The 13874-nt window shown below is 43.4% G+C and overlaps 1 protein-coding gene across 1 annotated transcript in view; it reads right to left on the bottom strand.

The window, feature by feature from the left end:
- Positions 1 to 13874, bottom strand: part of IGSF5 (immunoglobulin superfamily member 5) — a 54023-nt gene that overhangs the window by 18416 nt on the left and 21733 nt on the right. The window contains exons 3-4 of the mRNA XM_065397663.1: positions 6325 to 6645; positions 4958 to 5266 (exon numbers count right to left, since the gene is read on the bottom strand). Of these exons, the coding sequence (XP_065253735.1) occupies positions 4958 to 5266; positions 6325 to 6645 (630 nt within the window). The remainder of the gene's footprint in view (positions 1 to 4957; positions 5267 to 6324; positions 6646 to 13874) is intronic.

Below are 13874 nucleotides of genomic sequence, written 5' to 3'. Positions count from 1 at the left end.
AGCCTGCACATTGATGTCAGGAAACTTTACATGCTTGAAACAAGTCTTACAAGTAAAGTGCCCAGGATAATTTCAGATATTTCAATAAACCTAAAAAAGTGCATTGCTTAAGGAATCATCTTCCTTCATTTCTTTTTCACCTGAATCTTCTGTTTAAGATGAGATTTGTGTGGAATTTTCACTGCAGTGGAGCACAGCCATCTTTCAGGATTGAAAGGGAACTAGCAGGAAAGGTACTTCCTACTGTGTATCACTAGAATCCATTACAAGAGATCTTCTGTATAATCTAGCGGAGGGGGAAATGAGATTGTTGTGTGCAAAACACAGCAGATTTTCTTTTTATAACATGGATGGGAACAGACTGACTGTAGTATTCTTGAAGAAGCAGGGAGTCTCTTAGGTTTCAGTAAAAAGCTGTTACATGACGTCAACAACGTAATGGATGAGACTGCATCCAGTGTCTGGCTCAGAGAACTCTATGGGTACATCTACCCAGCAGCGGCGTAAATCCCAGTGGGGGTAGATGTACATGCACTAGCTCTGCTCGTGCTAGTGCACTAAAAATAGCAGTGTGGCCACAGTGGCACACGCAGCTGCTTGGGCTAGCCATCTGAGTACAATCCCGCCTGATCCCTTGGATACGTACTCAAGCGGCTAGCCCAAGCCACTGCCCGTGGCCACATTGCTATTTTTAGGTGTTAGCTTGAGCAAAACTAGTGTATGTTTGTCTACCTGTGCTGCAAATTAGACCTCCCTCCCAGCTACTGTGAAGACATACCCTCTGACTGTGTCTAGCCTAGCCTACTTCCTACTAGTTACCTGCGGTGTCTGCAAGATGGCATTGTACCACATTGTCCCTCATAGTTCAGTATGTTATGGACACCATGAATGTGCCTGTAAGGAACTGGAGCAGCTGCTGCCGGTATGGTTTAACACTTCCATATAAATCAGTGTGAAAAATAAACACCCACAGACTTCCCAGTTTTCCTTTCCATCCCCCTCCCCATCTCAACTGCTGTCATCATTATCATCTGCTTTTCCCAGTTTGGCAGTTTAATTAATCTCTTCCCTGTTTGATCTTTCTGCTTGTCCCAGGGACTGCAGCCCCAGGAGAACTATAGTATTTTGCTAAATTGTGCGTGAGGAAGCCCTCACCTTAGTCTCTCTAATGTCTACACTACCACTTATACAACAAGGAGTCCAGTGGCACCTTAAAGACTAACAGATTTCAGATGCATGTGAAGAAGTGGGTTTTTTACCCACGAAAGCTTATGCCCAAATAAATCTATTAGTCTTTAAGGTGCCACCGGACTCCTTGTTGTTTTTGTGGATACAGACTAACACGGCTATCCCTTGATACTTGACTACCACTTATGTTGGCAAAACTTATGTCACTCAGGGGTGTGAAAAAAACACCACCCTGAGCAACATAATTTTTGCCAGCATAAGTGGCAGTGTGCACAGAGCTATGTCAGTGGGAGAGCTTCTCCTGCCGACATAGCCACCACCGCTCGTTGGGGTGGTTTAATTATGTTGACAGAAGAGCTCTCTGCCATCAGCATAGAGCGGCTATACAAGAGATCTTACAGCACCGCAGCTGCATCGGTATAGCTGTGCCAGTGTAAGGCCTCTAGTGTAGACATAGCCTAACTGACAGATTAGTTAAGTCCCTGTGGGCCAGGCCCAATGTAACATTATGTGATGCCTTGCCTCGGACATTAAATAAAACACTAGGAAATTCAACTAGCAAGCCTTACTTTGGCCATCTCTCCTTTCAGATGTTACAAGTGAAATAAAGGATCAAATGACCTCATCTGGAATATCGTGTGCAATTCTGATCTCCCATGTTTCAGAAAGATGAAATCAAACTGGAACTGGTGCAGAGAAGGACTACTAGGATGATCTGAGGAATGGACTCAAAGAGCTTGGCTTGTTTAGTCTAACGAATAGAAGGCTGAGGGGAGATATGACTGCGCTCTATAAATACATCAAAGGGATAAATATCAGAGAGGGAGAGGAGTTATTTAAGTTAAGCAGCAATGTGGACCCCAGAACAAATACATATAAATTGACCATCAACAAGTTTAGGCTCGAAATTAGGCAAAGGTTTCTAACCAGCAGAGGAGTGAAGTTCTGGAGCAGCCTCCCAAGGAGAGCAGTGGGGGCAAAAAACTTAACTGGCTTCAAGATTGAGCTTAATAAGTTTATGGAGGGGATGGTATGACAGGACTCCCCACAATGGCATGTGGCCCATCAGTGACTGCCTGTAGCAAAAATCCCCAATGGCTGGAGACGAGACACTAGATGGGTAGGGCTCTGAGTTACTACAGAGAATTCTTTCCCAGGTATCTGCCTGGTGGGTCAGATTGGCAGAGACCATGGGGGTTTTCACCTTTTTCTACAGCATGGGGCATAGTAGTCACTTGCAGGTTTAAACTAGTGTAAATGGTGAATTCTCTGTAACTGGAAATCTTTAAACCATGACCTGAGGACTTCAGTAACTCAGCCAGAGGCTAGGGGTCTATTACAGGAGTGGGTGGGTGAGGTTCTGTGGCCTGCAATGTGCAGGAGGTCAGGCTAGATGATCACGATGGTCCCTTCTGACTTTAGTAAGGGTATCTGAGTAGGAATATACATTACAATTTTAAACCTAACCAGTGTCCCATAAGCGACTTGCCACAAGATGTCAGAACATGTTAGTATTAGAGCTGAATGGGTCTAATATTTATTTAATTTTCTTTCTTGATACAGGAATTCAATACAGTGCTCCTATCAGATATTTCTAAATTATTATCTGCAAAAACATTAGAGTTTTCAGTTCCCTAAGTAGTCCCTGAAATCATGGTAAAAGTTGCGGACCCCCCAAATCAGAGTTTGCCCGCCCCCGCCCCCACCCCCACGCGCGGTCCCATTGGCTTGACTGGAGCCACCCCTCCAAATGTAGACATCAAACTATGCCTATGCTGAGAAATCTTGAGTGTGTTACTGCATAATCATTTTCCCAAAGAGGAATGCATGATGGTCCTATATGATCGCTAATTATGTACTAATTGTGTCTGTGACATCTGTTTTTCTCCTCTTTTAATGTACAGCATGTAACTATGGAAACTGTGAGTGGATGCCTCAATAGCTCTAGAATGAGTAGGCCGGGGAATGTAATCATTTTATTAAGTCCTCAGGACAGATCTCTTTTGTTTAGTCAGTAATTAGAAGCAATTTAACTTAGAGGAAGTCTTATTAAAACTAGTAAAATGGCCTTTTTCAATTGCATTACAAAGTAGATGGTCCTGAGAAACTTGCTAACAATGTCTCACACTAAAGTAAAAGGCCCAGCCAATCTGCCTATCTATTTATCTAGGTTTTTATACCACACCCGTCATTGTAGTATCTGAATGCCTTTTATACATCATGCCAGCGCCACCCATTTCAAAACACGGAATGGGTCACATATCACATAACACTCCGAGGGGTGCCAACTCAGTCAAAGAGCTGTCAGTTTGATGTTAAAAGCTCAGCTCCTTTTTTCCACGCTCACCCAATCAGTAAAAGAAACATGGATTTAAGGACCTCCTCTGCCTAGGGGAAACTCTGGGTGGCACAGAGTCACCATAAGGGCTTCTACACCACTCCTCCAGCTCCCACCATAGGAAGGGTGAAAAAAGTGTCCTTGTGCCCCAGTAATCTCACCTTTTGTAACAGCCCCTAGAGACCATGAGCAGCTGGTGTTAATTCCAGCAGCCTTGAAACTCCTCTGCTTTACAGCACTGGGAACAAACGGCTAGATAATTCCCAAGATTGAAGGGCCAAAAAGGGCATTTTCATGCCTCCTCCCTCTGTTTCACCAAGCGCTGCTTAGCCCCAGTTGAGGATCTAGTCCTGTTTGTTCTTATTGTGCTAGCGCTTGGAAAAGAAAACCATCCATCACGACCTCAAAAACAGGTTTGCAGATCCTGGCCCCTAGCTCCACTGGCTTTGTGCTACTCAGGCAGCACAATGCAGGTGGCAGCTCAGCTTATCCAGCTGGTTGGTGATTCCCCTGGCATCGTGGTCATATTAAGATGTGGGATTAATTGACACAGGTTGCTGGTGAGGCCAGGAACTTAGCAATATGTTTGGGTGCTGGCCACTATCTGGAACATGACACTGGACGAGATGGGCCACTGGTCTGATCGAGCATGGCAATTTCTGAGTTGGAGTGAAGCTTGGGAAAGTGCATGCGGCTGGAATGCCACTGTTCTACAGTCATCCATGGCTGATGGAACAGCCAGCACCCCGCAGGAGGAAGCACGGTGGGTACCACACACAGTATGGTTCCTAGGCCGTAACTGCAATGGCAGAACAGCTTCATGCCTGCTGTGTAACCTTGTGGGGTGCATTCTGTTGTGCACAAGTGTTTACTTTGGGTTGAGTGTAGGGGTGAGATCCTACTTCTGTTGAAGTCAATGGCAAAACTTTCAGAGTTCAGTAGAGCCAGGATTTCACATTAGGATTTAGTCCTGCGCAAACAAGACATAGCAAAAGATGTTTATGCGACTGACAGATAGAAATCTATTGTTATTTCATCGCCTGAATCAATTTTTTTCAGTGCCTAAATTCATGGGGTGAGATCATGCAAAAGGCAGAAAATCCAATTTTGTATGCAATGAAGCCCTTAATAAGCATTAGGGAGAGTTCTGCTTCCCTTGTGCTGCTCCAAATAAAGAGAATTTAGTGATGCTCAGGACTTGTGCTGGTGCTCGGCACAGGAGTCAACGGTGGCTCCAGGCACCAGCACCATGCTTGGGGCGGCAAAAAAGCTAGAGTCGCCCCTGACAGGAGTGAATTTAACACTATGTGATGTTTGTACTGTTTCCTGGAGTTTTATTCTGTTACATTTGCAGGTGTCATGTTGCTTAAACTGGAACAAAAGATTTTCAAAATAAAACAAAAAGGCATAGTATAGAGAATGTTCACTTACCTGCAAGAGAATCCTGCACAATAAGAGTTACAGTTGCATTCTGGGGCTTAGGGAGTGCCTCTATATAAGCTAAACAAGTCAGCGTCTCATTGGCCATCGGAGTCAAAGTTAAGGTGCTCACTTCATTGTGAAGATCATTAGATCCTTGACTGTGGTTAGTAACATACCTGGACTTATCTACAAAAGAGTTGTTTATCATCCAGGTCATGTTTGGAGCTGGAGCCCATCCTAAGGCTTCACAAACAATTTCAATTGTTTCGTTCTTTCCTACTGCCGAGTTGTGATCTTTGATGAACAAAGATCCATTAACTGTGGGGGGAAAAGATGATTTGTTCCTTCAGAATATTTAACTGCAATGGTGTCTTATTGCCAGTTTTAAATAATCTTTTGCTACCAAAAATCAATCATATTTTGAAATTTGCAAGTTAAAAAAATAATTAAAATAAAATAGAAGACCTAAAACATAGGGATGTTATTTACATGAGATAAATGTGGAGCCATTGCAGCTTCTTGGCCATGTTATAGTCCATTTTGGCTTTACAACTAGACTTAGTTTTCCACCATCTGTTCAATGAAAGCTTTGGAAGTGTCACTCTTTGGCCATACTGAAATATCTCCTGCACCAGCTAAAGGACCATGTGTCATCAGGATTTTATTTCTCTGTTACCTCTTAGAGATGTTCTTCAGGTTTATCACGGAAAGTTTATAGAAAGGTGATGCTCTGGGCATCAGGCTTCTTCTTTTTTGGACAAATGAATAGTAGATGGAGGGAAGATTCCATTTTATTGGATGCACTTTCTTAATAATGATGCTTGAGGAAACCTACAGAGAGGATGTCTGATATACATGAAAGGTTTACTGTATCCTGGAAGCTGCAGTGTACAGCAGCAGTCACATGAAGGATATCACCTTGTGACTCAGAGGCTAAACCCCAACACAAACTGGGTGGAGACTGACTATTCCTAGGTCAGACAGTAGGAAGAAGCTCTACTTTAAATGCAAAAGAAGTTTTATGTACAAAAATGAGAAAAAAATCCATAAGACTTTGGCCAAAAGAGATTGTTTTTGACTGATGGCTGGCAGCACTGATACAGGCTTCTGGCACTTTCACACAACCCAAAACAGAGTAAGAGCTGCTACAGGAAAAAGTGAGCACAACTGAAGTCTTTTGCAGTGGCAGCCTCTGGAATGCCAATCTGTACATGAAATTACTGATCCACCTTTCAAGATGAGAAATATAGCAGGCGTAGGGCATTCATTGAAAGTCGGTACACATACAGACTGGTAATTTTGGCATTGTGCCACAGGATTTCTGTTAAGTATAATTTAATAAAAATTCTGTGACAAAAATGAAAAGGCATACACACCTTGCACAGAAAGAAAGGCATAGCTGTTGGAGACACCAGTTTGGATGCTGCATTCTATTTTACCAGAATCGTTCTGTTGGACGTTGTGGATGATCAGCTCTGAGATAAAATTCTCACCACTGGTATAATTTTGCTGAGTGAAGCGATCCATTGTTACAACAGCTCCTCCAGGGTGAGTTGTTGTGAGAACAGCATTCCCGTTTAAAAGCCAAATGATAATTCGCCATCCTTGTGACACAGTACAGTTAAACCGGGCCTCTGAACCAGCTAGGACTGTTGCATTAGCTGGGCCATTTATAACAGAATAACCAAAGCCAAAACCTGGAAAGAAAAAAACAAGAATTGTAAATATACCAGCACCAATGTCAATGAGGTGCCTTTGGCTTACCTTGAATATTCAGCAAGATAAGACTACAAAACAAAAATACTTGGCTCTGAGTGACAGCACTTTTTCACATGAATATTTTGTGTATTTGACATCTGAAGAACATATCAGAAAAGACCACTGAGTCCTCTAATCTGGCAACATATCTCTAACAATGAGTGATACCAGATGCTTTCAGAGAAAGCTTAAAATCCCCATTATCATTTAATAATTCCCAGTAAAAAAATTGATGTTAAAATGGAGTTAAAGATAAGGAAGGTTGACTTTATATCAGTAGTTTTAAGGTCGAATACATTGCAAGGATATTGTATTATCCCCAAACCAAGTGTTATAAACCCAGGAAATACACAATTAGAGTAAAACTTAAAAGAAACCAAAAAAACTTACCATATGGAAATGCATAGTTAGGGCACTCAACAACCTGAACCCTGCTCTGTAGTGACAACGTGCAAAAACAATGTGATTATGACTTAGTCATTTTAAGTGTTTGTGATCCCAGATAAGATTAAACTGATTTTTAAAGACACATTAGATTTTTTTCCCTTTCATGGTGTCACTACAGAGCAGAGTTAAGGCTTTTGTTGGAGGAGAACTTTCAATTATGAAGACTAATGGGTGGGGAATTAAATATATGTTCAAATGTGCCTATGCACAAGATTTCAGTTAATTTTAACTTATTTATCATTTGAAAATTTACATTATACCTCAAATTCTTAAACTGTTATTTCCTTAGGGGGGGAAATACACTTTTCCTTCAACCCTCCAGGAGGAGGACAGTAGAAATAGTCATGGGAATAAAAGATTCAGTACAGACAGATTTGCTTTATGTTCATGGAAGACTGTTATAGAGATTTGCTGCCTTCACAGGTTTCCATTAAAAACATTGTGCCTTTCCACTGCATTGCAGTCTCCTAAATATCTCTGTATATGAGCGACAGAATAGCCAATCAAATGCAAACTTCACTTCTACTGTTAGTTATCAAAATCATAAAATACATTGTAAAGCACTCTCCTTTCAACAGAAATAGCCCATTTTTCCTTGTATAGTTGCAGCTATCCTTAGCATGCATCATTATCTTAAAGGTGAACTGGAGTGCTTTAAAACTTACAGTTGCTTCAAGTCCTGAAACACAATTATATGTAAACACTTAACATGTTTTATTAACAGTTGTTAAAACAAAATATGTGAAAGACAGTTCTTCCTCTTTCTACCTGCCAATTCCTAAACTGAGGGCATCCTAGCCTACAACCTCTGATGACATGACTAAAACAGCAGTGGCTTTTGTGATGTCGGTACAATAGCTAGGAATCAGACTGAAACCACTAACCAGTTTTACATGCTCCATTTACAGCAACAGTCATCAGATTATCATGATTTCTGGTCATTACTGACCACTGCCAGTTGTGAACCACTGACTTGAGTGAAAAAGACTCTGTATCCTTAACAATTCTCTGAGCCATCAAACATTCTGACCCAGGGTTTTTCTTGTGGATTGCGACCTCACAAACATATGTGACAGAACTAGTCTGCTTATTAGTTAGCCTTTGAAATATGAAAAATCTTTACCCTTTTTTTTCTCTCTGTCCCGTGGGGCTATACAATTTCAATATATTGAATTCTGAGCGTTAAATTTTCAAGGCTTTGTGTGAACTTTAGATGATTGATTGCAACTGACTTTAATAGCTATCATGAGGTTCAAACTGTACACAACCATTTTTAGAATTCACTACAGAAACGTGATTTTTCCTGAACCCTGAGTTATATAACAGTCCAAAAAAACCCAAAGGGTTTTCAACACAGTGCGCAGGGACTTAGCAACACAATTCCCATTAATGCAAATAGATCCCTGTACACCCATACTCCCTTGTTATAGCAGCAGTAGCGGGGGGAGGGGGGGGGCAATTAAAATTTGGAAAGGATACCTGGAAAATCGGCTTGTTGGATAAACTGGAGAAATAGTTTATAGAATAATACCCCATGGATCCAAACTCAGCACAGCTTTATTCAGCACATTCCTAGGTTACAGTGCCTCTGGCTTAAGTACTGCACAATTACAGGTTCATTCAGATTTAACAGAAACTTCAGCTCTTCAACCCTCACCTACAGCTGGAGCTTATACAACAAAAAGTACATTTTAGAACTCACTGGACTCCATTCAGAATGGCAAAAGTAGAGATCCAAGTCAATTATATGTGCTGGAGCAATGGAGTGTTGAATACTAATCTATCTGATTTTTGAATGTCCATTGTGCACATATTTGGGCATGAAATATTTCACAGAACTGATATGACTTTCTATTGTTTTGGATCCTAAAATAATCAGTATTCCCTCCAATCTTAATTTACCTCACACTGGGAAGTATTTTTGTTTTGTAGTCTTATCTGGTTGAATAGGCATGTAGGTTCCCTATTCAATGTATGGCACCAGTTAGGTGCCTAAGAATGGAATCGACAAAAGCCAGAAAGCTGAACAGGGAGCCACCTAAGGCAATCAATCATAGGCAGCGGCTTCCTCTGGGCCTGGGGGTGGTGCTCAACCCCCCCGCTCCACCCCAGGCCCTGCCCCCACCTGACTCCTTCCCCCAGTTAAACCAGCAAATACAGAGCCATGCCATTAAAAAAACTGGAGGGAACTATGGTTTTTATGTGTGGTTTTGTAATCTTCTTGTACAGTATTTTGTGCATCACTTACAAATGTATTACGTTTTAAATTTAAAAAATAAAATGGAAATAAATGCATTCATAATGTTCCCCATGCCATCACACCTATCAGATTCCACATTAGTCACTTAACTTCAGCATGCACAGCCTATCTTTTCTCTACTTTCTCCTCAATGCTTCAGCTTTGACATTTACAGACACTGTCTTTTTGCTGTCTAGGAAGATTCATAAAATCAGTCTTCATTCAGTAAATATTTTGTGTTATTAAAGAAGTTAATGGTTTACCATCCCTGTGAATAAATCACCTGGGTTTCTGTATCTCATCTATGGTTATGAGATCATGTTTATGAGTGCCACTGAATCATAGACTAAAAATTCATCCCTTGATTCTCTGGTCTATGGCAAGATTGTGCCCTTGTCTTACTCAGCCGAGCAGGGCAGTAAGAGGAAGTAAGCATGATTTATTCCTCCCTTTAACTAACACAATTATATTTTAACAGTCCATGAGCCAGACAAAGCCCAGGATCTACGCTGCCTTACGCACACAAGGCCTGATCCAGTGCCTATTGAAGTCAATAGAATGCTTCCTGTTCTAACCCAGAGAACCTGCTTCAGGTCCCTACAGATGGAAAGTCCACTAAGGAGGGAGGATGCCACAAAAGTGAAAGTGGGAAGTGGTCACAACTGCCCCTCCACTGGGAGCCCATAAGACACCAGCACAGCTCAGAAAGTGTCCAGTGCTACTCAGAGTGGAGATGTGGTCACATCCACTGGGGGAAGTGTTGATTTAACCTATCCCCACAGTAACTTAAAGCTGCCCTTCCTTGACAGAAAATCCCAAAACAGAGTGTAGATCGGGGTGAGCAAACTACGGCCCGGGGGCAGCATCCAGCCCTTCAGACATTTTAATCCGACCCTCAAGCTCCAGCCAGGGAGCGGGGTCGGGGCCTTGCCCCACTCCACACATGCCAGGGCTCTGTGCAGCTCCCGGAAGCAGCAGCATGTCCCCCGTTTCCCTCCTACACCTAGGGGCAGCCAGGGGGCTCTGCACATTGCCCCTGCAGCTCCCATTGGCCAGTAACCGCAGCCAATGGGAGCTGCAGGGGCAGCACCTGCGGGCGGGGCAGTGCACAGAGTCGCCTGGCCGCGCCTCCACATAGGAGCCGGAGGGAGGACATGCCGCTGCTTCCGCCCAGAGCTTGGACCCCTTACCCTCCGGTGCCCCAACCCCCTTCCCCAGCCCTGATTCCCCTCCTGCCCTCTGAACCCCTCATCCCCAGCCCCTCCCCAGAACCCACACCCCTAGCCAAAGCCCTCACTCCTTCCAACACCCCAACACCCAATTTCATGAGCATTCATGGCCCATCATACAATTTCCATACCCAGATGTGGCCCTTGGGCCCTGGTGTAGATGGTACCACTGCCTGCCCACCCACATTGTATTGCTTAGGGGAATCATTTCCCTACCCCTGGGCTCCTGAGTCTAGGGACTAGTTAGACAGTAAAATGCCTTCTCCTGTATCTTCTGCCAAAACATTTTCAGTCATTTACCTGTTGTTTCAAAGAGAAACTTCATCTCTTTGTTTTTTTAATTTTTATTATTTATTTTACAGGAGGACATAGGCCTAAATCAATATTAGCTCCCATTGTGCCAGGCAATGTAGAAACATCATAAGAAACAGCCCTGCCATGAACTCTGAACCTAAATAGAAAAGGAGGTATTCTTACCCCTATTTTTCCAATTGGGAACAAAGGACGTCTGTGGAAGAACCAGGAACTAAGCCCAGCTCTTCTGAGTCTAAGACTAATGCTTTAACCACAGGATTAGTATTCCTCTCTAAGGTACAGTGTTCCCTAATTCAGCAAATACACTTCAATACCAATTTCATCACCTTACTGTCTGAAAAATATCTTACATGTTCATTGAGAAAAACTGAGACCTCAAACTAAATTCTCGTTGCTTTTTTCAGGGAGTTATATGTTCAATTCTTATTAACACAAGTTCAGCACCTAGCTTCTCCCATACACCTGATGAAAATTCTTGCCCTGACAACTAGCCCCACTTTATTACTCTCCACTGGAGAAAACTCTAAACCATGCACAATGCTCCATGAAATCATATTGTTCATTTGCTTTTGCGTGATAAGGTGTGGGTTAGTAAAGCTTTACATTGCCTTGGGCATATCAGTAGATGTTTGTTAAAGGATCAATCCTGATGAAAGTTCATAACAAGAATATTTCACTTAAGCCTAAGGGTGCAGTTCTGTCCCTGGTGTTTCAGCCATCCAACCTTATCCAAAGGTGTTCATAGTGCGCATCAATTGTTCTATGAATGGTTATTCCCCACTCTGTCACACTAACTTACTGGAACAGGTATTATGGTTCCTTCAGAAATAAATGCTTTTCTTGTTTGCAGTTACTCAGTGCCAGTGGCAAATGGTGCACAAGTTAATGAGACATTTATCTGAAAACCATCCCTTCCTACTATCATTTTCCTGTCCTCACCTGCTCTTCCTCTCATAGAAGGGGATCAGATTTTCAAATGGGTGCTTTGGCATCTGGAAAGGATTGAGAAGAAAGTGCCCATTTCTCCTTCTGCTCCCTCCACCACCGACTACACTCCTTGTCCTTGATAAATAACACATTAGAACACATTACAGCAAGGGATGGGGTGGGAAAAATGTGTTTACTCTCAAGTCCTCCTCATTAATCATTTTTTCTATCTCTGTTATGGTATTTTTAAAGCATTCCCACAGAGCCACGTCCTTTTTCATTTTATCTCCCACTGCAGATTCTCCCACATGCTGAGTCTTCCTTTCATCTGCCATATAAGAGGTAAGAGATGGAAAGGAAGGGGAATACTCCCTCTTTTTAGCAGAGGAGGGAGAGCTATACTCTCTCTCCCCCGCCCCCTGTACACACATTCTCTCTCTCTCTCTCACTCTCTCACACACACACACACACACACACACACACACACACACACACACACACACACACACAGGCACGCACTCCTCTTTAATTTATCTCCTGCTCAGCAACTCTTGCTTTCTGGACTGATGTCAAAGCATTTGTGGCCTCACTGGCGCGACCCCGCTAGTTGCTGGTTGGCTGGTAAGAGACAGGTCTCTGTGATGTCACTGGCTCAGCGCTTACAGCTTGCTTGATGGATGCCAGGATACAGACCTTTGTGAGCTCACTAATTCATCCCTTGTAATTGGCTAGAGGCCTCTGGCTCAACATCTCTAGCTTGCTATGCTGGTGTCAAGGGCTATGCCACTTTGACATTACTGACTCATCTCTAGCTTTCTGGTATGATTTCAAGGCAGATGTTGATTAAGCATCTCTTATCTGCTGGGCTGATGTGAAGGAACATATTTTTCTGAGGTCACTGGGTCAGCATCACTAGTTTAGTGGGATGATGCCCAGTTACCGGCTTTTGTGAATTACTGACTCAGCTAGGGTCACCAGATGTCCTGCTTTACTAAGATTGTGCCAGTTTGAAGGGATAGTCCCATCATTCTGTTAGCACCGCGGATTTGTTCCACCTTCACTAGAACACCGAGACATCAGGTCACCTCCTCCACCCCAATGAGAACAGGAGGTGGACACAGGGAGCATTCCTAGTGCTGTGTCTTGTGTAAAGGTGAGAGAGGGGAAGAAGGGATCTGAGAGGGGTGGCTCAGGCACTGCTAGTGCTTTTTCAGGATAGGAAGCAAAATGAGAAACTGAGTAGATGGAGACGTGGCTTTTTTCAGAGGAGAGGGAGAAGAGCAGGCTCTGAGCCACTGCTTCTTTAAGAATAGAGGAGGGAGAAACAGAAGTAAAAGGACCAGATGCAGAAGGAGGATTGGCTGGGGGCTGAGGGTTTCTACAAACCCAGGAGAGGAGCAGAGATGGGCCACCCATAGCATAGGGGCCTGCAGACAGGTAGTGGGGCAGCAGACATAGATTTGGGGAAGGAGGGCAGCATTAGTTGCTTTCCAGAATAATTGATGTGTGGGGATTCATTGCTTTATTGGGGCAGAGCTTATTTATTGGATGGGGAGGAAAGGAGAGGGGAACGAGCGCTGGAGCCAGCTGATTGGATGTGGCTGCTTGAGGTGGGGTTGAAAGAAGAGAGAGGGAGGGAGTAAGCTGAGAGAGGAAAAGGAGCATGTTGCTCTGCTGGCCCAGGCTGGAAGCTGGTGATGACAAGTGAGGAGGAGCCAGACTCACCTGTTCTGGACCTGGACCTGGACCTTTCACGATGAGTGAGTGAGCGGGGCAGTAGGAGGGAGTGGGAATGTCAAGGGCCCAGGAGTTGGGAGGACTGAGGATGTGGGGGTAACAGTAGAGGAATCAAAGCAGCAGATGGGAGGAAGATCCTGGCAGAGGGAAGGCATCAGTTTTAGTGAGGTGAGGATGGTTTTTGTATTTTATCAACTGGTCACCTAGCAGGGGAAAGTGCCTTATTTTCTCCCCTATCTCCTTCCTGCTGCTGTGTAACTGTTCTTGGTTTTCA

The sequence above is a fragment of the Emys orbicularis genome, chromosome 1 (assembly GCF_028017835.1).
Source record: "Emys orbicularis isolate rEmyOrb1 chromosome 1, rEmyOrb1.hap1, whole genome shotgun sequence".
In the NCBI taxonomy this organism is placed as follows: domain Eukaryota; kingdom Metazoa; phylum Chordata; order Testudines; family Emydidae; genus Emys; species Emys orbicularis.
This window is presented reverse-complemented; position numbering and strand designations above follow the sequence as displayed.